Source organism: Ammodytes marinus, assembly GCF_949987685.1.
Source record: "Ammodytes marinus genome assembly, chromosome: 17".
NCBI lineage: Eukaryota > Metazoa > Chordata > Actinopteri > Uranoscopiformes > Ammodytidae > Ammodytes > Ammodytes marinus.
This window is the reverse complement of record NC_137221.1, coordinates 1,076,182-1,103,681: the sequence shown is the minus strand read 5'-3', so window position 1 is coordinate 1,103,681 and position 27,500 is coordinate 1,076,182. Positions and strand designations below refer to the sequence as shown.

Below are 27,500 nucleotides of genomic sequence, written 5' to 3'. Positions count from 1 at the left end.
CATTCAAAGTGCTTTACAGGGACAAGAGTAAAATACATCAAGCATAGAATAAAATTTTGAAATTTTAGCCAAAAGTTATAAAGCAGGAATATTCTAAACATTAATAGACTTGTACGTTAACATCCTGTGTGTTCTAGAGCTGTGTGTGTGGGCGTGGGGGGGAGGGGGTTTGTGTGACAGAGAAAATGGCGGAATTCAAACCTTGACTTTTTCATATATACATTATAAATATAACTTGAAACCGGTTATTGTCCCTTGCGCCTACTGCTAACTGTTAGTTTAATAACTTAAACACACACTTCCCAGGCATATTGTGGATAAGCAAACTAATAACGGTTAGTTTGTAGTGTGTAATATGACATCATCAAGAAAGTTCTAGAAAGTTCTAGAATGCAACGCTCCCTGGGTAACCCCACCCCTTTAGAATAATAACAGAAGCTACAGTGGCCTTCAAGGACAAGAACAATTCTAAATTCTAAACAATGCACCTGATGACATTCCAACTATGACACTTTCAAGATGGCGGCACTAGGCCTTGGTCCAAAATATGCAGAAATATGGACATATATGAGACCCTTTCTAAGGGAAAAATAATCATTCAAAACATTTTTTTCAGCTATTATGCACTAAATTAAATGTACTTATGGATATTATAATTACTTTCTACAAAATCTGCTAGGAAATAAAACCCAAAATTCTACACACTGCAGGTTTAACACACACACACAACACTCAGAAAAACTTACTGTAAGAGTAGAAGGTAAATGAATCCTCAGACTCCAGCAAGTGTGATGGCTCTATGTGGTGAAAGCAGAGAGCTGAAGCCGCAGCATGGCTCACTGGTCCGATCAGCTGGACTCTGTGTGTCTGATGGTTAGCATCACACGCAGCCCCTCACAGCCAGAATCAGATCAATAGTAATATAAATATAAATATATATATAGAAATATCAGGACGCGATCCAAACTCTTCTTCTGTGAAAACGTGTTGAGGACTGTGTCGTTGTCAGACCTGAAGAGAAACAAACAAGAAGGAGAATATATCAAAGATGGCGTCCGTCTATCTGTCAGGAAAAACCTCCAAAAGTTTGGTTCCTCATCAATAGTTCAAAAGTACAATCTGTTAGAATGCACTGATTGTGAAAATTATTCTTTTTCTTTAGATAACTTATTTGGGGGATTTTTTTTTTCAAAGAACACAAACACACAACTGAAAAAGTGAACACAAAAAAAATAAACAGCTAACATGGCGTACTCTACTTTACAGGTTTCTAAGGACATTGTTTAAACTAAAGGTAAATGTTAAGCAGAAAATAAAAAGTCAATAAGTCAACGAGGTGTCATGTAGGTCCCTTCAGCGCTGTTATATAGTCCAGGAAAGGCTGACTTCTCTGTTTACATTGTTATTATGAGAAATTTAGTTTAGTTTAGTTTAGTTTATTTGTTTATAGTTTTGTGGACAGTCCCCTTTGAGAAGGAGCAGCTTTAGCCTGTTTGGCTAATTTCCAGCTGTAGTCCCCGGCCAGTTGTCAGTAGGCAACCTACAATACATAACAGTAAAAAAAAAAAAAAAAATACATTACATTTATAATTACAGCAGGCCTGAGCAAGAAGGGGAAAAAGACAAACAAACATATTGCACAGAGTTGGAGCAAGAACAAACAGATGATGGCAAAGATATCAAGGCAGTTCATGCAACAACAACACAAACACACAGGAGACAAGGGAAAATAGGCAACAAAGATCACATTGAAAGTACATAGGGCAGAACATGCAGGCAGGTAGCAGAGATGGAGCGGCAGCAACAATGACACATCAAACACACACATCACGTCTGACAGAAATTAATGTGTGCAGTTATAGTTGTCGGACAGCCATGTTTTAAGATGTGTTGTAATTATTTTATTCTAAAAAGGGAAAACCCCTCCGTTCAGTTCCTTTATTATTCTAACCTTTATTCAACCAGGTCAGTCTCATTGAGATCAGAGACCAGGCCGAGATGGACTGAAGTACAAAGGAATCGTCTTGTATCACCTTGTTTACAACTTTCAATATTAAATAAAGTTATGAAATAAAATAAATAAAGGGGGCGCCCTTAGCTCAGTTGGTAGGGCGTCGTCCCCCCCTATGGGCCTCGGCCAGTAGCGGACCCGGGTTCGATTCCAGCCCGCGGTCGTTCTCTGCATGTCACTCCCCTCTCTGCCCCATTTCACCTCTGTCTCTACACTATCAATAAAGCATAAAAAGGCCAAAAATATATCTTAAAAAAATAAAAGGCTTTTCCTGTTCTTAATAGCATGAGGTAAAGGATGAGGACTGAATCGCTATGATGCTGCTGTCAGGTGAAGTCACCTTATCCCCCTCTGGGCTGACACACACACACACACACACACACACACACACACACACACATACACACTGAGCTGCAGCTTAATGTACAAAATACTGAGGAAGTGTGTGAAAGGTCGAGAGAGAGAGAGGGAGAGAGAGATGGACAGAGAGAGACAGATAGAGGGAGAGAGAGGGAGAGTGAGAGAGGGAGAGGGAGAGGGAGAGAGAAGGGATGTTCCTGTAAAAATATTTACAGTACAAACCTGTCTACCATCTACCAGACTGAATCTCAAAACCTGTATGGTAATAACTTGACATTACAGGTGATCATAGTCAGTGACACCTCGAATTAAACAGAATTGAAATAATCACCTGATCTAATAGCCTAAATGGACTTAATTACAATCCACCTCTGCATATGTTAGTCTCAGTTAATCCAAAATAAGTACAGATATTAAAAGTAACAATGTGTGTGCGTGTGTGTGTGTGTCATCAAATTAAACACACACTATTATTGGTCGGTACCACACACACACACACACACACACACACACACACACACACACACACACACAATAATAAATAATCACCTGATCTAATAGCCTAAATGGACTTAATTACAAAGCACCTCTGCATATGTTAGTAGTAGTTCATCCAAAATAAGTACAGATATCAAAAGTAAACAAACACTGCATGGAAATTGTCAGCTGACCTACGAAGGAACGGGTGTTACTACATGTTATTACACATTGTGCATTTTGAACGAGTCGCAGTTATGAGATTAGCCGTTGATTTAACAGTCAAATAGCTTGATGTTACACGTCATCACAGCCAGTGACTCCGTGAGTAGGAAGTTGACAGGAATCAGGTTTTTATAACAGTAGCTTGTAGCTCGGGTTTCGCCTGCTGTGCCGTTGACACATTAGCAACTACACATGAAGTTTCATGGCAGATCTGAACCAGGTTTCTGTCTAAATTTAACATATTTCTCTCTCTCTCTCACGCGCACACACACGCACACACACACACACACACACACACACACACACACACACACACACACACACACACACACACACACACACACACACACACACACACACACACACACACACACACACACACTTCCATCTAACAACATCAGCCTGAATACAGCCCATAAACACCCACCGCTTAGTAAGAAACTTGACACGTAAAAAAACCTGCTGACTCTCTGAGCTAACCTAACACACACACACACTGCTAGCTCACTTTTAGCATAAGTTAGCTGTTGTTCCCCAAAGAGACCCAGTCATCAGCGGGAAGCAAGATCCCAAGAATCAAGCCTCAAACCCGGATGACTTCACAACAAACAGTCGGTTGAATAACACACATCTTACCGGCTCCAACTCTAACTCCGAGTCTGTAATATGCGCTGATGCTAACTGTTAGCTGCTGTGTTAGCTGTTTACATCTCTGTACGATACCAACAAGCCACGCCCATAGGAACATCCAGGCCACGCCCGGCATCATGCAACGTCACACCCGGTCAACTTTTGCTGACTACGGTTAGCAGTTTCAGCTATCAAGTTAGCTTATTTAAGACCTTTTTATGTTCAATAGAAACAACCTAGCTGATAAAATACAACTGCGATGCATCACATACAGTAAACTGAAGCATACATACTATACAAAGCGCTGGTGTTGACACTGTGGTAAATGAAAGGACAGTTTGATAGTGATACGTTTGCTCGGTAGAAGCTAAGCTAACTAGGCTAACCCCGGCCCCGTCCGCTAACGACCACACAGAACTCAGTTACTGATATAGAAAATTATTAAATAATTTACATAAAATTGGAATTTAACGTACTTTTTTAGCACGTTTTTATACATTTCACATCGTTATGTTATATTGATTAACCCGGTGGGCATTTGACATCCAAGAAAAATATATTTAAAGAAAAAATACACCCCCCCTAAAAAAAACGTCTGTTCAGCACATGACATTATCATATCTAGTTAAAATAAGCTTTAACAGCAAAACTACTTGTTAGTTTCGTTAAAATAATGAGCCGAATTGACATATTGGGCTCAAGGGTTAAGAATATTGAGTTTGTTTCGCCGTTATTCATGTGAAAATACATCAATAATCAAATTAACATGAATTAGTAGGATTTTGAGTGGAATTTTTTGGCAGTGGTGTGACGTCAACTGCAGCACCGATTTTGTTTTATATTAATGTATTATATTATATCTACATGTTACCAGCTTTATTAAAGTAGTATAATGTCATACAGTAGCTTTGTACTAATCGCTGATCATTTTATTTTGAAGGCGTGTAAAGGAACTGGCGTATTTTATTGCCGTGGTTTTGTCGCTTGTGTGTCATGTGTTTGTAGCCTGTTAGCAACTCTTACTAGCACCAACCGTTATTGAAATAAAACTCATTAATTTTTCATTTTTTTGTCTCACCACCAAAATAGAATGTTGTTGGACGTTCCGGCGGGAAAACATGAAACACAAACAACACGGCGTAGATAGAACAAACCGAACAAAACTCAAGGTAAGACATAAAACGACAAACGGCCCTTTATACCTTCATTTAAACACACACCTAACTCATAATTAACATAGATGTAGTTCACACAAATTAGCACACATTCAAGCAACTGATTCGAGTTTAAAACAGTTCAATGAATTAATATAGAGCGTTTAAAATGTGTAAAATATAAACGGCTCGTCTACAGTAGGCTAACGGGTCTCAATCATCGGCTTCTTGTTTTTTACAGGCTTGGTTGTAATAGATAACTTGCTCACACATGGTAAAGAAGTAGACTTAATTAGACATATTATCTTTAATCTGCCCGAACTCTAGGCCTACCTGTAACTGTTTTAATTAGGCTATATTGTAGGCTACTTCCTCTCAGTGCATTTTAATTGCAGCCATTCTACATCTCTATCTAAATGGTTAAATTGTTTTGTCTCTTTATCAGCTTGTATTGGATCTATTTGCGTTGTATAGTGTGTAGGGGAAAACGGGGTAATTTGAGACGTCGGGTAATGTGAGACACCCCCTGTAGCTACGCAACAGACCACATTTTTGGTAATGTGAGCATTATGTTTTCAAGTCCCTCCCATTTCCCCTTGTCCATGAAGGAGAGGACCTCATTGTGCTGTGGTAAGCATGTTTAAAAGTACATTTTCTTGCTGTTAGCTTAATCAATTGTTGCAAATAGATTCAGGTAGAAAAACTTTAATCATACATGTTGATGAACTACCAACATATGAAACCATGTGATGATGCTAGCTGAAGATTAGCCTGAATTGCTGAAAGAGGTTGTTTTTTCTCAAATTGTGGCGGTGGGGGAAAGTGAGACGAATGCTATGGAGTAAACTGAGACAGTGTCTGTGCCCTTGTTTAATGAATCCAGTAGCAAGGAGACTAGTTTGAAAAGAGACAATGCGGGCGGAGGTGGGGGTTGGACGGTTGAAGAGTTGTCAGCAAGGGCATGGTGTGTAGGAGAGAATTAGGTAATGTGAGACATCCGGTAATGTGAGACACCCCCTGTATCTAGGCAACGGACCACATTTTTGGTAATGTGAGATATATGTTTTCAAGCCCCTCTCATTGCCCCATGGCCCTGAAAGAGAGGACCTCATGGTGCTGTTGCAAGCATGTTTTTTCACACATTTGTTTTGCATGTAAAAGTACATTTTATTACTGTCAACTTAATCAACTGTTGTGCCAAAGCAAATTGATTCAGGTAGAAAAACTTCTCTCATACAGTATGTTGACGAACTACCAACATATGAAACCATGTGATGACGCTAACTGAAGATTAGCCTGAATTTCTAAGAGAGGTATTTTTTCTCAAATTGTGGCGGTGCTGTGTGTGTGTGTGTGCTGAAAATAAAATTCCACGCGTTAATACACAGCCTAGGCTCTCTAAACGGGTATGTAAACAAACGGTGTGTAAAGAAAGGGTGTTGGCCCACCGTAGCTAGCAACATGTCAGTTTACAGAGCCTAGGCTGTTCATGTGTTTTTTTCACCGTAAACAGCTGTGTGTGCACTGGAAACATCTCTGACCCTCTGGACAAAGAAAATAAATAAGAATAATAATTAATTTTGTTCATTTTTTAAAGTGTCATTGTTCGAGTATGATAACAACAATATGTTTCCTTTTTATTTCCCCTCAGATGCAGAGACCAGATTACCCAGAAGCCTTTGGGGCCTTTGAGCAGCACGTCAGTGAAGTCGAGGTTAAACTGGAAGAAGATGAAAAGGATCCAGAAATCAATAATAATGACAAAAATATTGTGATCAAAAGTGAACCACAGTCCTCACCAAACGCCAGCGAGGACGAGCCGCAAGTCACAAAGGTTTTACACACACAGACACAGACAGACAGACACACACACAGACACAGACACACACAGACAGACAGACGGAGTCTATGAATCCTGGATTTATCTGTCTCTTGCATGCGCAGTTCGAGTACCTTTACCAACAAAGTCACCTGTGACCCCACATGACACCGTAAGGTTACATGTCCCGGTGTCGACAGAGGATCTGATCCCTTTCATCTTCTGGCAGATGCAGGTACCACCTTGCAAGCCTGTGAATCCTTCGGCTGCTCTCAGCCTCGTTCTTATCCAGCGAGAGACGATGGCCTACTTAGGTCTGGAGGCCTGACCAACTTTGCCCCTGCCCCTCAGGCCTCAGAACCCCCCCCCCCCCCTCAGAGCCCAGTGCATTTGCAATTCAGGGTACTTCCCTTTGGACTCTCCCTCTCCCGAGGGCGTTGAGCTGGGTTGACACGGCTCGCCTGCTGTCACACGTTGCCCGGCTGGTCTTGATGGAGGAACATGTAAAGAGTTGCCTGGACCCTTCCCAACGGGTAACCTATCTGGGGTTGGTCCTGGACTCAGTCGCCATGAGGGCCGACCTTTCACCTCGGCACATGGAAGATATCCTCCACCTCCTTCCCCTCTTCAGGGCCGGCAGGATGCTGCTTTTCTTTCAACTTCTCCAGCTCTTGGGCTGCCTCAGCTGTTGTGCCTCTGGGCTTACTGTCCCTGCACCACCTCCAAATAAGCTGAACAGTCTCCACTTGGCACAGGCAGAGGAGGGTCAGGGGGATTCAGTAGTGTCTCCTCTCTCTGTCTCCATGGAGATTCAGTGCATATCTGTCGGCAGGTGTTCCCATGGGCGCCATTCCATTCCGCCAAGAGCTGGTCACAGACGCTTGTCTCTCAGGATGGGCGCGGTGTGGCAAGGTTCAGGGTCTGCCCAAGACGTTGCACGCCATATCAACGTGCTGGAGCTTCAGGCTGTGCGGCTGGGTTTACTGTGCCACGGTGGGATGCCACAGGTTAGTGTCCCTCTTCCATTGAGGCTGCGTCCCCCCACAGGGAGCTGAGGCCTTATCACCGCCTCCCTTTGAGCCTTTGGGCCTTTGAGCCAGAGGGGAGTCGAAGTGGCTGTCCATGAAGACTGCCTTTTTACTCGCAATAACCTCTGCAAAGCTTTGCCCCCCCCCCCCCCCCCATCTGAGGAGGGCAGGTCTGAGCTTCTGTCCACGGTGTGGGCTCTTAGGGCACGGAGGCCCTAACAGGGCAGAGGCAGTCCCACTGGATTGTTGATACCATAACACATGCCTGTGGGACCAGTGGACGCCGTCCGGGGTAAGGTGTCACTCAACCAGGAGCGTCTCAGCATCATGAGCTGCTGCCCCTGGGGACTATCTGTGCCGCGGCATCGTGGCCGTCGCCGAGCACGTTCTCCAGGTTTTCAACGTCGCCACTCCCCATCCAATGGTCCTGATGCCAAGCTAACGCTAACCAGTGAGGTGGGGGCTTGGATTCTCGGTGACCTTGTGGTATAGGTCATCCAGTGCGTAAGGCCTCTGGCGGTCAGTTAGGATTCATAGAAGGTAAAGTTACATACGTAACTCTATGAATCCTGGATGACCGCCAGAGTTCCAGGTCACTCGGAATCCCTGTGTTTTCGCGAGAAGATTTTGGGAAACGTTTCTCTGTTGACACCTGAGCCTTCCACGTGTCGCGTGGTGTCACAGGTGACTTTGTTGGTATAGGTACTCGAACTGCTCAAGCTAGACCGATATATCATGGAACCCAGTTTTCACTGTGAGGTTCAGTCCATGTAATGTAACTTCTGCTGCAGTGGATTGTGGGTCAGAACCTCCATAAAGCTATTGATTTCAACCCTAAAAATCACCACCGGATGTAGTAGGATATCTGGGTATTTTTCCAGCATGCTGCATCTGACATGTATTGGGACAAACTAAATCTCTTTCTACAAAACTCAATAGCAGAAAACATGGGTACTAGCAGGATTATCATCATGAAACGTTGCCAGTAATTTACATAAAAAATAGTTTTTCAATTTTATTTTTATTTTTATAACCCATTTTCCCCGTTCCCTCCTCTCTAGTCCAAAGGGTTGAAGCAGCATCCGCATCAGTGTGACGTGTGTCTGAAGACATTCTCCCGGCCCAGTCTCCTGCGTACCCATGTGATGAACCACACAGGAGAGAAACCCTTCCAGTGCCCCCACTGTGAGAAAACCTTCAAGAGCAAACAGCTGTTAAACGCTCATCTACAGAGGCACGGGGCAGAGAAGACCTTCTGTTGTGACCAGTGTGGGAAGCGTTTCCTGCTACGCCAGGAACTGTTAACACACAACAGGACTCACACAGGAGAAAGACCGTTTACCTGTCAGATCTGCAGCCTCAGCTTCAAGGTTTCAAGCCACCTGCGGCGCCACGTGCTGTCACACACAGGTGAGTGTAAGGGAGTGGGATATAAACTGTGGGATATTTCTCGAGTTTGATGTTTGCATGATCATTATCATCATCATTAAGTACCTTGCTCCTGCCCCTGGATTCCCCCGGGATAACATGTCCCAGAATCACTCCTTCAGTCAGACGGCTTCCCTGACCACCGGGGTCTGACACGGTGTTCCAGGGTTACCGCCCCTTGAGGCCACAGCTGCGGCTTCAGCAATGTAAGTTTTCAACATCGACCACTCGGGTTCAATGCCCGCAACTTTCCACAGGGATGCCAGACAAGCGCCGTAGGTGTGAGTTGAAGATCTCTCGAACAGGGGCCCCGTCCAGACGTTTCCAGTTCACCCAAACTACCTGTTTGGGCCACAGGGCACCGACGAAGAGTCTTCCCCCCCTTTGACCAAACTGACCACAAGATGGTGATCTTTTGACAGCTCCGCCCCTCTCTTCACCCGAGTGTGCAAAACATGCGGCCTCAGATCAGATGATATGATCACGAAATCGATCATCGACCTTCGGCCTAGGGTGCTCTGGTACCATGTACACTTATGAGCATCCTTATGTTGGAACATGGTGTTCGTTATAGACAAACCATGACCAGCACAGAAGTCTAACGACCACTTGGGTTCAGATCGGGGGGCCGTTTCTCCATCTCTGCCCAGGACACGTCGGAGTCTCCCAGCAGAACTATGGAGTCCCGTTCCGGAGCCCCATGACTCCATTCAGTTTGTAAACGCTGCCATACTGAGAAATACAGTTTTTTTCTGATTTTATTTGATATTTATATTATATTTATAATTTTAATTTTTGTCTATATGTTGTGAGTGTATTATTGTGAGTGAACATGTAACTTGTTGCTGCCTCTTGGCCAGGACTCCCTTGAAAAAGAGGTTTTTAATCTCAATGGGACTTTCCTGGTTAAATAAAGGTTAAATAAAAAATAAATAAAATAAAAAATACAGAGAGAGTTTTGTGGAGCTGATAATAGGCTTAATCAACTTTGTGTCAACCCGTTTGGCGATGGCTTGAATGTAACTGACATTAATTTATATGGAAAAAGTTACGCACTATAGCTTTAAAGGTCAAATCCTTCTGATATTGGTGTTTTCTCAGATGAGCGGCGCTACCGGTGTTTTGAATGTGGTAAAACCTTCAAGAGGAGTGAGCACCTGACCAGCCACATGCGCGTACACAGAAGAGGGCGCTGTAAGGTCAGTCTGGTGAATAGATACATTTCATTGATTTTATTTTGTATTCTAGCTTATACAGTATAGTTCCTTCTTTTACAACAATATATCCTCACTGAGATATTCACTGATTTGATTTTTTTACAAGTGATTCTTATACAAGAAACGTTCTCCAGAAACAGTCCACCTTTAACATTTTATTTATTTATTTATTTATTTTAAAGTGTTATTAGCCCCTTTTACACAGAGATTGCGGCATATTGACGGAACAACAGCACGCCAATATGCCGGCGTTGCTTGCTTCTGTGTTATTTACACAGAACCAAGCAACGCCGGCATGATGCCGCATCATTGTGCTATTTTACACAGCGTTCCGGAATGAAAGAGGTGCTCGTAAACAGCGTTGGGTGTGACGTAAACATTTAGCGCCGCGCCGGTCAGCTGTTTACAACAACACTGGCCGGTGAATTGAGAGCAGAAGTGCTGGGGCTTGCAGTAAGAGGGCTGTATTTTACTGTCCCCGTGATCTGCCAGTTGAGTCCAACATCTCTGGGACTGTTAATCAAACTGACAAAATCACTCCGATCACTGCTTCACCTGTGTGTGTCTGTGTTTGTGTGACAGGTTGGCTGTGAGCGAGTCTCTTTTTGACGGCAGCGCTCTGCTATTCAGACATACACATACACATACACACAGTTTGTGAAGTCACGTTACTGTAGACAGAAATAAAGTGTGGATATACGCTCAGACTTAGGATAATAATAGCGGCGGCGATCCGGTCGCAGCCTAGCTTAGCCTAGCCTAGCTTTCCCACTTCATTGTACAACTACCCCCGGGCAGAAATAGACTCATACACTCTGCAAAATGAAGCGTGGGGGGTTTGGATTGAGCAGCGGACCTTATGACCAGTTAGATTATACGCCGTTCCTTTTTATTTGGTGATTTTTACGGGACATCAGGCTGCCGTGGTTAATGTTAAACACACGTCCTTCAACTGCTAACATGGTCGCATGTTTAGAACGTAGGCTATGGAACGTCAAACGCCCCCCTGTTCCGCAACAACAAGCTGGCCGCATTTATACGGAGAGGCGGAACAGATTGTGTCGGCAATCTAACTACCCCCCGAGGTAGTAAAATTCCCGGAACAAACTGTTGCGCCTCTCGGCTCCCGTTCCGCAACGGTCGCATTTATACAGAAGGGTGGAGGGCCAAAATTCCGGTATATTCCCGGCTTTCACTGGCTGTGTAAAAGGGGCTATTGTTAGATTATAACCACAATATTTTAACATTTTGTTTCCACTGGGATGCAGAGACCAGATTACCCAGAATCCTTTGAGCAGCAGCCGGTCAGTGAGGAAGAGGAAGAGGAGGTTGAGGTTAAACTGGAAGGAGATGATGTTGATGAAAAATCTCAACAGAATCCAGAAATCAGTGATAACGACAAAGAGAAAAGTGAACCACAGTCCTCACCGAAAGCGAGAGAGGACGAGCAGCAAGTTACAGAGGTTTTACACACACACACACACACTAACACACACACATAGACACACACACGTACTAAGTTATAAACAGATTTTTTTTAACGTATGTAGCCTTATGTAGTTACCATGCAGAATTCTACAATCGGGACATACTTTAACTTATTTATTTCATCCTAAAATTGCGCCTTGAACACTCACCAGCCACTTTCTATTTCATCCTTACTGACCGCCAGAGGCGGTGCATTAAGCACTGGATATATCCGTCTAGCGCATGCGCAGTTCGAGTACCTATATCAAACAAGTCACCTGTGACCCTCGTGACACCGGAAGGGCTATATAGCCCGGTGTCTACAGAGGATCTGTTCCTTTCATCTTCTCGCGACGCAGTAGAGTACCGCGTGCGGACAATCGTTCGTGTTTTTGGAAGGACCGTGCTGACGGTGTGCAGCCTCGCGACCAAAGAGGTCGGAGTAACGGGTGAGCTCGTCCTCCAGGGGCTGTTTAGCTGTGACGTGCGGAAGGAACTATCGCCGCTACTTTGATGGTGGGTAAGCTTAATTGGCTTTCCCCTACTGTGTTTAGCCGCAAAAATATAGCTTCCCTTGTGATTTCCTTTGATAGAGACAGCTCAGCTGTTTTCTGAATTGCCACATTTTTTGTCTGGTAAACTTTTTAGTTTTGAAAAGAAAAAAAAGAGTATCTCTTTTCAGTTGCTTTCCAGTAAAGGCAGCGCCCACGCGTCCGCTCCTGGTAACACTGCTGTGTATCTCTTTTCAGTCACTTATCGGTGAAGACTGCGCTCTCGCTTCTTCTCCTGGTAAAACTGCTGTATATTTGAGCTCAGTCACTTACTGATGAAGGCTGCGCTCTCGCGTCCGCTCCTGGTAACACTGTTGTGTGTTTCTTTTTCAGTCACTTACAGGTGAAGACTGCGCTCTCGCGTCCTCTCCCGGTAACACTGTCTTGTGTTTTTTGAGTAAGTACCTTACTGGTGAAGGCAGTGCTTTCGCTCCCTCTCCCAGTATTCTGCTGATGGCTCATGTGTGTGGTGCCTGTGTGGCCCTCCTTGAGCCCGACGATGGCCATGATCGCTGCCCCTCGTGTCTGGGCTTTGAGCATTTGCGGGAGGGCCTTACTGAGAGGGCCTGTATGAACTGCGGCTCCATGCCCTTGGCACTCAGGGTGGCTAGACAGGCAGCGGCGGAGCGTCCGACGGCTGTCGACCTTCCCTCAATGACACCACTTCCTTCGGCTCAGCCCGGCTGTTCTTGGCGTCGAGGTAGAGCAGTGCCCCCCCCAGGAAAAGGGCTAGGAACGAACTAGCATCCAAGGTGGATTGCTTGTCGTCCGACATGGAGAGAATACAGGAGCTCCTCCTGACCCTGCAACCAGGGGCGGTAGCTGGCGACCAGCCTGACCCTTCCGTGGGGGACGCGCCCGACATGGATGATGTCCTGTCGCTGGCGGCTTCGGGGAACCTCTTTAGTGGGGAGGGAGCCTCGAACACTTTTGAGGAGGCCTCCCGCTCCTCTGCTCAGAGCTCTGAGCGCAGTGCAGAGGGTAACCCCATGGGGGCCGTCATCCGTGCGGCTCTGGCTCGCCTGGGGCTCGATGCTCCTCAGGCAGAAGTGGCTCAGCCTAGCGCCTTTTTCAGGTGCAGCCCTGCCACAGCCTCTTTCTCTGTCCCTCCTTCGGAGGAGTACTTAGAGGAGCTACACGTGTGCTGGAAGGATGCCAAGGCTCTCTCCCGTCCTAGTCCCAGTGCTCGGGCCTTGGCTGCCATGCGGGATCCAGCGCAATATGGGCTGGGTCGCATGCCACCCGTTGAGCCCGCCATTGCCTCCCTCATTTTGGCTCCCGCTCAGGCTTTGCTGCCGGATGCCAGGTGTCCTCGGCCCCAGTGCAGGGTCACAGACGACCTGCTTTCAAAAGCCTACGACGCAGCAGCCCGTATGGGTCGGATAGGCAACTCCCTCTCCCACCTAATGCTGGCGCTCTCAACCTCTCTGCAACAAGCTGCAGTTGAGCCATCTCTGCAGAGGCGTAGCGATGCGTCACTGCAGGCCTTTGCCCTCATGTCCAGGGACTTAGGGCACGTTATGTTCACCCTTGTCCAGACTTGCCGCCAGGTTTGGCTGGCTAAGTCGCCTCTGACGGAGACGTGCAGGAGAGCCCTCCGCTGGGCCTGTGACGCCGGGGGAGCTGTTTAGATAGAGCGGACTGGTTTGTGTCATTAGACCTGAAAGATGCTTCTTTCACGTCCCTACTGCCCGGTGTGACAGGGGGTCCTCCCCCTTTGCATTTCGGGGCAAGGTGTACCAGTTCAGGTACACCTTGCAGGGCTCTTCCGTTCCCTCTAAGCCTTCAGTCCAGAGGAAGTTGAGGTGGCTGTCCATAAGGGATGCAATTTCACTCACCATAGCCCCTGCAAAGCGGGTCGCGGAGTTGCATGCCCTATCTGGGAATTTTACATGCCGGAGGTGTAACTCTGGCTCATGTATCACCCTGTGGCCGAAGGCTGCGTTCCCGCCAAGTCGCTTCCATGCAGCCACCTTAGCCAGCACATCCAGCTGGCACGCTTGCCCTCCGCCCCACCCCCCCAGCTGAGGAGGGCAGGTCTGAGCTACTGTGCCCGATGCGGGCTCTTTGGGCTTATATTTTTGCTACCACCTGTATTCGTCAGTTGGAGCAGCTTTTTGTTTGCTTTTGTGGCCCTAACAAGGGTCAGGCTCTAAACAAAGCAGGGGCTGTCCCACTGGATTGTTCATACCATTGCACATGTCCATGGGACCAGTGGACGCCCCCCGACATCCATTCAACCAGGAGTGTCTCGGCATCATGGGCTGCCCTGAGAGGGCTGCCCCTGAGGACCATCTGTGCCAAGGCATCGCCTAGCACATTTTCCAGGTTTTCAACGTCGCCATTCCCCATCCAATGGGGGTGGTCCTATGCCAAGCTCTGCTGTCTCCAACCAGTGAGCTGATTGCTTGGATTCTTCGTGACGTTGTTGGTATTGGCCATCCAGTGCTTAATGCACCGCCTCTGGCGGTCAGTAAGGATGAAATAGAATGCAGAGTTACATACGTAACTCTGCATTCTATGAATCCTGGATGACCGCCAGAGTAACAGCTCACTCAGAAGTCTCGTGGTTCGCGAGAAGATTCTGGGAACAGATCCTCTGTAGGGCTATATAGCCCTTCCGGTGTCACGAGGGTCACAGGTGACTTGTTTGATATAGGTACTCGAACTGCGCATGCGCTAGATGGATATATCCAGTGCTTAATGCACCGCCTCTGGCGGTCATCCAGGATTCATAGAACCGGAGTTATATACGTAACTCTGCGTTTTATTGGGTACCCCAGTTAAATTTCTTGTTAACACTTATGACTAATCAGCCATTCTCATGGCAACAACTCAATGCATTTTGGCGCAGAAAACATGGGGACCTCAACGCAGGATTATCATCATGAAACTTTGCCTTTCAATTATTATTTTTTTTAACCCATTTTCCCCGTTCCCTCCTCTCTAGTCCAAAGGGTTGAAGCAGCATCAGTGTGACGTGTGTCTGAAGACATTCTCCCGGCCCAGTCTCCTTCGTACCCATGTGATGAACCACACAGGAGAGAAACCCTTCCAGTGCTCCCTCTGTGAGAAAACCTTCAAGAGCAAACAGCTGCTAAACGCTCATCTACGGAGGCACGGGGCAGAGAAGAACTTCTGTTGTGACCAGTGTGGGAAGTGTTTCCTGCTACGCCAGGAACTGTTACTACACAATAGGACTCACACAGGAGAAAGACCGTTTACCTGTCAGATCTGCAGCTTCAGCTTTAAGAATCCAAGCCACCTGCACCGCCACCGGCTGTTACACACAGGTAAGTGTAAGGGAGTGGGATACAAACAAAGTAAGGCAGTCTGTGTTTGGTGGAGTATTTCTTTGTTACAATGCTTCTTGTGGGATATTTCTCGTGTTGGCAGTTTGCATGATCATCATCATCTTTAACTTCTTATCCGAAGTCGGGTCGCGGGGGCAGCAGCTCGAGCAGGGGACCCCAAACTTCTCTTTCCCTTCCCAACATCAACCAGCTCTGTCTGGGGGATTCCGAGGCGTTCCCAGTGTGGATACATAATCTCTCCACCTAGTCCTGGGTCTTCCTCCTTCCAGCTCCTGAAACACCTCCCTAGGGAGGCGCCCCGGAGACATCCTTACCAGATGCCCGAACCACCTCAACTGGCTCCTTTCTACCAAAGGAGCAGCGGCTCTCCCCCGAGTTCCTTATGAATGACTGAGCTTCTCACGCGCCAGCCACTCTCCAGAGAAAACCCATTTTGGCCGCTTGTACCCGCGATCTTGTTCTTTCGGTCATGACCCAGCCTTTAAGACCATTGGTGAGGGTAGGACCAAAGATTGCCCGGTAGATTGAAAGCTTTTCCTTCAGACACAGCTCTCTTTTCGTCACTACAGTGCAGTAAAGCGAGTGCAAAACCGCCCCTGCTGCTCCGATTTTCCGGCAAATCTCACGCTCCATTGTTCCCTCACTCATGAACAAGACCCCGAGGTACTTGAATTCCTTCAGTTAAGGACTCATTCCCTACCTGTAGTAGACAATCCATCGGTTTCCTGCTGAGCACCATGGCCTCAGTTTACACTGGGCTGCGAACTGATCCAGTGAGAGCTGAAGGTCACAGACCGATGATGTCTCTCTCAAACCACATCAAACAGCAGAGATGAGATCCTCGGCCCACCGAGCTGCAGCCCCTCCCCACCACGACTACGCCTTGATATCCTGACCATGAATATCACAAACAGGATTGGTGATAAAGCTCAGCCCCGGCGGAGGCCAATGACCGACTTTCAACCGAGAACCCGGACACAGCTCTCGCTCTGAGCGTACAGGATGGCCCTGAGAAGGGACCCCCTCCCCCCATACTCCCCTCTCCCCCCATACTCCCCCCTCCCCCCATACTCCCCTCTCCCCCCATACTCCCGCAGCACCCCCCACAGTATCTCTCGGGGAACCCGGTCATACGCCTTCTCCAGATCCACTAAACACATGTAGAGATGAGCAAACTCCCAAGCCCCCTCTGGGATCTTTGCGAGAGTGAAAGCTGGTCCGTGGTTCCACGGCCAGGACGGAATCGGCATTGTTCCTCTTCAATCCGAGGTTCTACTATCGGCCGAACCCTCCTTTCCAGACATAAATTTTTATGGAAAAAGTTATGCACTATAGCTTTAAAGGTCAAATCCTTCTAATATTGAGATATTGTGTTTGTCAGGTGAGCGGCGCCATTGGTGTGTGGAATGTGGTAAAACCTTCAAAAGGAGTGAGCACCTGACCAGCCACATGCGCGTACACAGCGGAGAGCGCTGTAAGGTCAGTCTGGTGAATAAATACATTTCATTGATTTTTCATTGATTTTATTTTGTATTCTAGCTGATCTATACAGTAAAGTTCCTTGTAGCACATTTTTTTTAATACAAATCTTTTACAACAATACATCCTCTCTGAGATATTCACCGATTTGATTTTTTTCACAAGTGATTTTGACAAGAAACGTTCTCCAGAAACAGTCCACCTTTTAACAAACCTAAAAATAGAAGTGTAAAGTTACATTTAATGTATTTATTTATTTATTTTAAGTGTCATTGTTCGATTATAATCACAATATTTAACTTTTTGTTTCCACTCCAGCCGGTCAGTGAGGAAGAGGAGGTGGAGGTGGAGGTTAAACTGGATGAAGATGATGAAGAATCTCAACAGGATCCAGAAATCAGTGATAACGACACAGACAGCGACACAGAGAAAAGTGAACCACAGTCCTCACCGAAAGCCAGAGAGGACGAGCAGCAAGTTACAGAGGTTTTACACACACACGGACACACACACACACACATGCACTAAGTTATAAACAGATTTTTGCGCCTTCTCTCTGCCCGCTCGCCTCTCTTTTGAGAATGCATTACCAGGGGCGACTTACGCCTCCCGTGTTAAACGGCCTTAACTGATCGCCAGAAGTGGTGCTTTAAGCACTGGATGTATCCGTCTCGCGGAGTTGGAATACCTGGGGACCTTCTGTGCCGCGGCACATTCTCCAGGTTTTCAACGTCGCCACTCCCCGTCCAATGGTCCTGATGCCAAGCTCTGCTAATGCTAACCATTGACATTGTGGTATAGGTCATCCAGTGCTTAAGGCCTCTGGCGGTCGGTTAGGATTCATAGAAGGTAGAGTTACGTAAGTAACTCTGCGTTTTCACTGGGAGGCTCAGTCCATGTGATGTAACTTCTTCTGCAGTGGATTGTGGGTCAGAACCTCCATAAAGCTGCTTGTTTCAACCCTCAAAATCACCACCGGATGTAGTTGGACATCTGGGTATTTTTCAGCATGCTGCATCTGACATCATGTATTGGGACAAACTAAATCTGTTTCTACCAAACTCAATAGCAGAATAGGGACCTCACTGCAGGATTTTCATCATGAAACTTTGCCGGTAGCTTACATAGAATGCTTTTAATTTTAATTTTTATAACCCATTTTCCCCGTTCCCTCCTCTCTAGTCCAAAGGGTTGAAGCAGCATCAGTGTGACGTGTGTCTGAAGACATTCTCCCGGCCCGGTCTCCTGCGTACCCATGTGATGAACCACACAGGAGAGAAACCCTTCCAGTGCCCCCACTGTGAGAAAACCTTCAAGAGCAAACAGCTGCTAAACGCTCATCTACCGAGGCACGGGGCAGAGAAGACCTTCTGTTGTGACCAGTGTGGGAAGCGTTTCCTGTTACGCCAGGAACTGTTACAACACAATAGGACTCACACAGGAGAAAGACCGTTTACCTGTCAGATCTGCAGCTTCAGCTTTAAGAGTCCAAGCCACCTGCACCGCCACCGGCTGTTACACACAGGTAAGTGTAAGGGAGTGGGATACAAACAAAGTAAGGCAGTTTGTGTTTGGTGGAGTATTTCTTTGTTACAATGCTTCTTGTGGGATATTTCTCGTGTTGGCAGTTTGCATGATCATCATCATCTTTAACTTCTTATCCGAAGTCGGGTCGCGGGGGCAGCAGCTCGAGCAGGGGACCCCAAACTTCTCTTTCCCTTCCCAACATCAACCAGCTCTGACTGGGGGATTCCGAGGCGTTCCCAGTGTGGAGACATAATCTCTCCACCTAGTCCTGGGTCTTCCTCCTTCCAGCTCCTGAAACACCTCCCTAGGGAGGCGCCCCGGAGACATCCTTACCAGATGCCCGAACCACCTCAACTGGCTCCTTTCTACCAAAGGAGCAGCGGCTCTGCCCTGAGTTCCTCATGAATGACGGAGCTTCTCACCTTATCTCTAAGGGCGCGCCAGCCACCCTCCTGAGATAGCCCATTTTGGCCGCTTGTACCCGCTATCTTGTTCTTTCTGTCATTACCCAGCCTTCATGACCATAGATGAGGGTAGGACCAAAGATCGACCGGTAGATCGAAAGCTTTGCCTTCAGACACAGCTCTCTTTTCGTCACAACAGGGCAGTAAAGTGAGTGCAAAACCGCCCCTGCTGCTCCGATTCTCCGGCCAATCTCACGCTCCATTGTTCCCTCACTCACGAACAAGACCCCGAGGTACTTGAACTCCTTCACTTAAGGACTCATTCCCTATCTGGAGTAGACAATCCATAGGTTTCTACTGAGAACCATTGCCTCAGATTTAGAGGTGCTGATCCTCATGCCAACTGCTTCTCAGTCGGCTGTGAACCGATCCAGTGAGAGCTGACGGTCACAGACCGATGATGTCATCAGAACCACATCAAACAGCAGAGATGAGATCCTCAGCCCACCGAGCTGCAGCCCCTCCCCACCACGACTACGCCTTGATATCCTGACCATGAATATCACAAACAGGATTGGTGATAAAGCTCAGCCCTGGCGGAGGCCAACCCCCAGCAGAAACGAGTCAGACTTACTACAGAGAACCTGGATACACCTCTGACTTTGAGCGTACAGGATGGCCCTTTTAGAAGGGACCCCCTCACCCCATACTCCCACAGTACCCCCCACAGTATATCCAGATCATATGCCTTCTCTTGATCCACAACACCAATGTAGACTGGATGAGCATACTTCCAAGCCCCTCTAGGATCCTTGTGAGGGTGAAAAGCTGGTCTGTTCCATGGCCAGGATGGAATTTGCATTGTTCCTCTTCAATCCGATGTTCGGCCTAATCCTGCTTTGCCTCTGACACGGCAGGGGCTGCAGCCCTTTGGGCCTGTCGGTACCTTGCTCCTGCCCCTGGATTCCCCCGGGATAACATATCCCTGACCACCGAGGTCAGATAAGTCAGAGTCTTCCAACCCTCAACCCAGATGTGTAGGGAGACGACCCTCTCGTCCGCCGGGGTAAACTCCAACCAAGTAGCACTCAGCCGGGGACTCATGAGTAACCCACAGCGGCCCAGCGCCTCACACCTTGGGCAACTCCAGAGAAGAATAGAGTCCAGCCCCTGTCCACGAGCACGGTTCCAGAGCCGAGACTGTGCGTGGAGGTAAGCTACCTGTATGGCAGCCCACCTGACTCCAAAGGCTTAAGCCCCACCAGAGCGCTGCACCTCCTGCACCAGCTCCTTCCCACACAGCGAGGTGACGTGTCCCCAAAGCCTCTGCCGCCCCTTTCTGGTCTGTCCCCGCCCTTCACTGCCCCGTGAGGCAGCACACCGACCCCAGCGGTTCCTCTGACGAGTGGTGGGCCCATCAGTGGTAGAGGAGCCACGGAGCTTCTTTGGGCCCCATGGCAGACCAGGCTCTCTTTCTGGGCCTGGAATTGCTATGCGCTATATTTAATATGTCAAAAGATAATGTTTAAATCGATAAATGATCGTTAATTTTCCCGATCATGCATCAACGACATTTCTAAAACTGCCCATCTCTAATTGGGATATTGTGTTTGTCAGGTGAGCGGCGCCATCGGTGTGTGGAGTGTGATAAAACCTTCAAGAGGAGTGAGCAGCTGAGCAGCCACATGCGCGTACACAGAGGAGAGCGCTCTAAGGTCAGTCTGGTGATACAGTTTCTCTAAACAAGTGATTTTGACAACAAGAAACGTTCCTCAGAAACGGAGTCCACCTTTTTACAAACCTATAATAGAAAATGTAAAGTTGCATCTATCTATCTATCTATCTATCTATCTATCTATCTATCTATCTATCTATCTATCTATCTATCTATTTTTTAATTCATATTTTTTTATTATTATTATATACACTCACCGGCCACTTTATTAGGTACAGCGGTTAATTTTCTTGTTAACACATATTACTAATTAGCCAATCACATGTCAGCAACTCAATGCATTTAGGCATGTAGACCTGGACAGGACAACTTATTGAGGTTGAAACCGAGCAACAGAATGGGGAAGAAAGGGGTTTTAAGTGACTTTGAACATGGCAATGTTGAGGGTGCCAAGAGGGCTGGTATGAGTATTTCAGAAACTGCTGATCTACTGGGATTTTCACTCCAAACCATCTCTAGGGTTTACAGAGAATGATCCGAAAAATAAAAAATATCCAGTGAGCGGAATTTGTGTGGACGTAAAATGCCTTGTTGAAGTCAGAGAAAGGCAACAGTTACTCAAATAACCACTCGTTACAACCAGGGTATGCAGAATACCATCTCTGAACGCAAAACACGACCAACCTTGAAGCAGATGGGCTACAGCAACAGAAGACCCCACCGGGTGCCACTCCTGTCAGCTAAAAACAGGAAAATGAGGCTACAATTCTTACAGCATCACCAATATTGGACAATAGAAGATTGAAAAATCATGCCTGGTCTGATGAGTCAGACCAGGCATGATTTTTCAGTTGCGGCATTAAGATGGCAGGTTCAGAATTTGGCGTAAACAACATGAAAGTATGGATCCATCCTGCCGTGCACCTCAACCATGCCATGTTAAAAGTCGCTTAAATCCCCTTTATTCTCCATTCTGATGCTCTGTTTTAACTTCAGTATGTTGTCTTGACCACGTCTAAATGCCTAAATGCATTGAGTTGCTGCCATGTGATTGGAAGATTAACTTTTTGTTTCTATAGGCCTTTGAACAGGTGTACCTAATAAAGTGGCCGGTGAGTGTATATTTTTTGAATTGTCATTGTTATTTTTTTTTTAAATAATATCTTTCCTTCTCTCTAGACTCCGATGCAGAGACCAGATCACCCAGAATCCTTTGGGGCCTCTGAGCAGCAGCCGGTCAGTGAGAAAGAGAAAGAGGAAGAGGAGGTTAAACTGGATGAAGATGAATCTCAACAGGATCCAGAAATCAGTGATAACGACACAGACAGCGACACAGAGAAAAGTGAACCACAGTCCTCACCGAAAGCCAGAGAGGACGAGCAGCAAGTTACAGAGGTTTTACTCACACTAGGGGTGGGTAAAAATATCGATTCTCCGATGCATTGCGATTCTCCCTCGAATCGATTCCAAATCGATTCATAAAAGTTAATAATCGATTCATTAAAAAAAAAAAAAAAAAAAAAACGTTTTTTTTTTTTTTTTTTTTTTTTTCAACTATTATTTAATATTAGTATTTCCTGCGCCACTGCGCATGCACACCACACAAGTGCGAGTTGTTAAAAGTGGCGACAAAAGGGCAGAGAGCAGCAAACCCATATGACCTGCACTGGCTTTGTGTCTGTTTACGTTTTTTTTTCCAATACAGCACTTTTTTTTCACTTTTGTACACCTTATACTGGTATTGTGCTAATGTTTTATTTGTTACCAGAAATGAAGGCACCTGGTTCTTATGTGTTATTATTGTTCAAAGATGTCATGTGAGAAAGAAAGAAATACTATACATGATTTACATTTAATACAGCACTGTCAATTGTGCTGATGTTATGTTACAATTTCCAAGAGGAGAGAGTTATACCATGGCTGTTTGTTCACAAGGCATAAAATGAAATAGATAATTATTTAAATTAAATTTTAATTATTTTACTCTTTCTTGTGTATTTCTACTTGATACTGAATCGATATCGAAGCATTTCAATCAATATCGAATCGAATCGAATCGAATCGAATCGTGACTTAATGAATCGAAATCGAATCGAATCGTGAGATTCTTGACAATACCCAGCCCTAACTCTCACACACACACACACACACACACACACACACACACACACACACACACACACACACTCACATACACACACATACACACATACACACACCTTACCTCTCCCGTGTGAAACGGCCTTAACTGACCAAGTCAGGTGACTTTGTTGGTTCAGGTACTCGAACTGCGCATGCGCCAGACGGATATATCCAGCGCTTCATGCTGTCAGTAAGGATGAAATAGAAGTATTTTTTATATTTTTGATAATTTTCTATTTAACATATTTTTTGATCCATTCCCTCCTCTCTAGCCCAAACGTCGCAAACGGCATCAGTGTGACGTGTGTCTGAAGCCGGCCCTCTCTCCTGCGTACCCACGTGATGAACCACACAGGAGAGAAACCCTTCCAGTGCTCCCTCTGTGAGAAAACCTTCAAGAGCAAACAGCTTGTAAACGCTCATCAACGGAGTCACGGGGCAGAGAAGAAGTTCTGTTGTGACGAGTGTGGGAAGTTTTTCCTGCTACGCCAGCAGCTGTTAATTCACAGTCGGACTCACTCGGAGGAGAGGCCGTTTCCCTGTCAGCTCTGCGGCCTCCGCTTCAAGGTGAAGAACCACCTGCAGCGCCACCTAGGGACACACACCGGTAAGACGAGGGGAGGGGGATATATCTCTAAAAAACTAACTTTTCATTGGTATACTATTTTTTGAGATGCACCTGCATATGTCTGATGCACTTGTCCTTTACTTGAATTTTTCCTCTTCACGATGCCTTGAATATAACCAACATTAATTTATATGGAGAAGTTTACGCACTGCGTCTTTAAAGCTGAAATCCTTGTGATACTGAGATATTGTGTTTCTCAGATGAGCGGAGCCATCAGTGTGTGGAATGTGGTAAAAGCTTCAAGAGGAGCACGCACCTGACCAGCCACATGCGCGTGCACAGCGGGGAGCGTCCCTTCGTCTGCAAGGTCAGTCTGGGCAACAGATTGAATTGAATTGAAAACCTTTATTTATACAAACTCGAAAGGCATTGAGGTTCCCCTCATTTACAACGCCGACGAGCGTCTGGTGTTTACTCCGCGTCTGGTGTTTACTCCGCCTCATTTCCTCTAACCGAAAAAGGGCGTTGATGTGACGTCGGGGGGAGGGAGATACGCCCATCTAGCTGACGTATACCTCCGAGGCGAAGTGAGGGCCAGGGGGCGGCTAGCTGTCACTCAAGAGATCGCGCCTCTAATTATTCCTAAATTTAACCTCCAATACTTGCTAGAAAAAAATGCACCCCCCTCAGTGTTTTCATGGAGATATGACCTAAACATACATGTTGTCCTACTGTGAAATGTGATCACCATTTACAGGAAGTGAATGTTATCATTTGAATTTGATACAGTTGTTGGTGTCTTATGATCCCGAAGGATGTCCTTGTTTGGACATGACACAATAATAAAAATTCATTCATTCATTCATTCATTCATTCATACAGAGTAGAATGTTTTTTGGACCAGGCCGTAAATAGGTTTAATGATGTTGTGGAAACGGGCCCGGCCTGTTTAACATGGGAGTCGATGAGGAATTGCTCTGTTGTGGTTCCACCCCCTAGTGGCCACTCTGTGAACTGCATTTTTTGTCACTTCCACATTAGATGCTGGTAGAACTCGCTGTGGTTGGGGCTTCGGTGCACCTTATTTAAAAAATAGATAAAATGTCCGGTCAGAACTCTAGCGGTTGCAAAAAAGTAACTTCACCCATTGTAATTGTTAAACGTCCTCCGAGGAACTTTCAGGTTTTGTTCATTCTTGCGGCCCCTTTGGACAAAAGTGGTAGTGTTTTACCACGCCAGCAATATAAGTATGATTTAAGATCATTTGTCATATGCACATTAAAGGTGCTACGAGGAACTTTTAAATATTTCTGAAACAGTCTCATTTTTCCTCTGATGATCATAAATTACATGTCATAGCAAACGAGACCATCAGTGCAAAATAATGCCATCTTAAGATAGTTTTTCTTAAAGGTGCACTGTGTAATATGACATCATCAAGAAAGTTCTAGAAAGTTCTATAATGCAACGCTCCCTGGGTAACCCCAACCCTTTTGAATAATAACAGAAGCTACTGTGGCCTTCAAGGACAAGAACAATTCTAAATTCTAAACAATGCACCTGATGACATTCCAACCAACATGGATGCCTCCATAAGACTTGCCTGCTCAATGTACAAAATGTAATATTAATATTTGTAATTCTCTGCTCAGGAGGATAATTCAGATTATTGGCAGAGGTGATTTTACACCAATGAGGACATATTTATGAATGAGGATATTGATTTTAGCTAATAAATTACTTAAAATGTTACACAGTGTCCCTTTTAATGTCTTTGTCATGGGTATACACTTACCCAGGAACAACAGCTGGCTTGGTGAAAACACTACCGCTTTTGTCCAAAGGCGGTAGTAGAATTAACACACACTGAAAATTCCTCGGAGCAGCTTTAATATGCGTACGGAAAGCAAAAAAATCTTTAAAATATTTATTTTTATTTTTTTCTTGTAGGTGTGCGGTATTAGCTACGGCGAAAAATCCCACTTACGTCGCCACACGAAAACTCACACGGGCGAGAGTAAGTGCCACAGCTGTTCAGTGTGCGGCCTCAACCTGGTGTCAGCCGACCACCTGGACAGGCACATGTTAATTCACTCCGGAGAGACACCACACCAATGCCCCGACTGTGGGAAAGGCTTCGGCAGGAAGGACAAGATGTTGGAGCACATGAGGATCCACACGGGAGAGAAACCGTACGAGTGTGCCACGTGCCAGCTCCGCTTCAGATGGAGGGCCGCTCTCAACACACACATGCAAACACACACACACACCGATATGTACACACACTCACTCATTGACACACACACACTGGAACACACAGACTGATATACACACACAGAGACACACACACACACACACACTGATACACACACACACACACACTGATATAGACTCACACACACACACACACACACACCGATATGTTCACACACTCACTCATTGACACACACACACTGGAACACAGACTGATACACAGAGACACACACACACACGCACGCACACATACACGCACGCACGCACGCACACACACACACACACACACACACACACTGATATAGACTCACACTCACACTCACACACACTGATATAGACACACACACACACACACACACACACACACACACACACACACACACACACTGATATAGACACACACACACACACACACACACACTAGGCATGGTTTTGTATGATATTCTGACAGTATTATAACCCGAAGCTAAAATACCACGATATACGACTGTATCACTGTGTTGTGATCGCAGCTCTCTTAAGTCTTATTATGAAATTGTCTGGTTTAAAGAATATATATATACATTTTCTTTTTACTGAGTGACTGTAATCACTAGTTTTATTTCTAAACAACATATAGAATATTCTGAAGATTATTATTACATCTGTATTTTGGGCGGTTGGTTCAGTTAAAGCTGGGGTGGAGGATTTTGGGAGAAAATGGCAGTTGGGATAGAGATTCGAATCCAAATACCTCAACCGCTCCACTTGTTCTCTTTGGTCCCTCCCCTATGGTCCCTCCCTGACACGCTCTACACCAACAACGTCGTGCCAAAGTGAATGGACAGTCCCAACAGCCAATAAGAACAGAGAATCGGAGCCTCGCTCTGATTGGTCAAAGTGTACAGCTCATGTTAACTTTGACCAATCAGAAATCATGTACCCCAGCTTTAATAGCAATAACTGCTCGTAATGTCTGCAGAAGAATTGGCTCTCTGCCCTCTGTATGCGATATTCTAAAGATAAGTTGTATGATAACAAAATACAATAAATAAATTAAATTATTCTCTACAAAATGGAAGTAAAAGTAGTAAAAAAAGCTTAACTGCCCCTGTGTGAAAAAACCTCAGAATTCATGAGAAAGGAAATTGTCAAATTGTCACTATAATGCATTGTATGGATGATGTAATGAGATTAAATATGAATGAATTACCCTTTCAAAGTAAAGCGACTTTCCTTGGACGTTCCTTGGATAGAAAAAAAAATATCAAATTCATTTTTTCTTATAAATGTACAGCTTTTGTTGTTGTTTGTTAAAGGTGCAGTGTGTAACTCTGTGTGTGTCAGAGAAGTGAACATTACATAACTGAATAAACAAACTTTCCTCCCTGGAACACTGTTTGAGGTGGCTTCGTAATTATTTAAAGGTGCTCCGAAGAACTGTCCGTTTGTTAATTCTAGCGCCCCCCTTTGGACAAAAGCGGTAGTGCTTTTACCACGCCAGCTGTTGTTCCTGGGTGAGCATATACCCATGACAAAGGCATTAAGAAAAACTATATAAAAATATCATTCTTTGCACTGATGGTCTCGTTTGCTGTAATTCATGATCATCAGAGGAAAACTGAGACTGTTTCAGAAATATTAAAAAGTTCCTCGTAGCTACTTTAAATGTTTCTATATCTCCTCTGGATGACCTGTAGTAACCCCTCTCTTCTCTAGCGCCATCCTGTGGTTGATATGAGGAACTGTTTACATCACATCAGCTGTTTGTCTGAAGAGTTTGGTGAAAAAC

The 27,500-nt window shown here is 45.7% G+C and overlaps 2 protein-coding genes across 2 annotated transcripts in view; one reads left to right on the top strand and one right to left on the bottom strand.

Moving 5' to 3' along the window:
- The window catches only part of LOC307264228 (ubiquitin carboxyl-terminal hydrolase MINDY-1-like), a 15,306-nt gene extending 11,508 nt beyond the window's left edge, over positions 1–3,798 (bottom strand). The window contains exons 1-2 of the mRNA XM_080045540.1: positions 3,710–3,798; positions 747–1,011 (exon numbers count right to left, since the gene is read on the bottom strand). The gene's annotated coding sequence lies outside the window, so the exon portion shown is untranslated. The remainder of the gene's footprint in view (positions 1–746; positions 1,012–3,709) is intronic.
- A 911-nt stretch (positions 3,799–4,709) lies between these two features.
- On the top strand, positions 4,710–27,059 carry LOC307264680 (uncharacterized protein). Its single transcript, XM_080046144.1, has 14 exons — positions 4,710–4,872; positions 6,509–6,691; positions 8,766–9,114; positions 10,234–10,331; positions 11,618–11,812; positions 15,318–15,660; positions 17,063–17,160; positions 17,479–17,646; positions 18,343–18,685; positions 20,709–20,806; positions 21,946–22,179; positions 23,181–23,515; positions 23,737–23,843; positions 25,427–27,059. The coding sequence occupies exons 1-12, from the start codon at positions 4,822–4,824 to the stop codon at positions 23,292–23,294; spliced, it is 2,274 nt and encodes a 757-aa protein (XP_079902270.1). The 5' UTR covers positions 4,710–4,821; the 3' UTR covers positions 23,295–23,515; positions 23,737–23,843; positions 25,427–27,059.
- Positions 27,060–27,500: the final 441 nt, after the last annotated feature.

Coding starts and splice junctions, on each gene's coding strand:
- LOC307264680 (XM_080046144.1), top strand. CDS start 4,822: ATGAAACACAAACAACACGGCGTAGATAGAACAAACCGAACAAAACTC. Junction 6,692..8,765: donor ACGAGCCGCAAGTCACAAAG/GTTTTACACACA, acceptor CCTCCTCTCTAG/TCCAAAGGGTTGAAGCAGCA. Junction 20,807..21,945: donor ACAGAGGAGAGCGCTCTAAG/GTCAGTCTGGTG, acceptor CCTTCTCTCTAG/ACTCCGATGCAGAGACCAGA.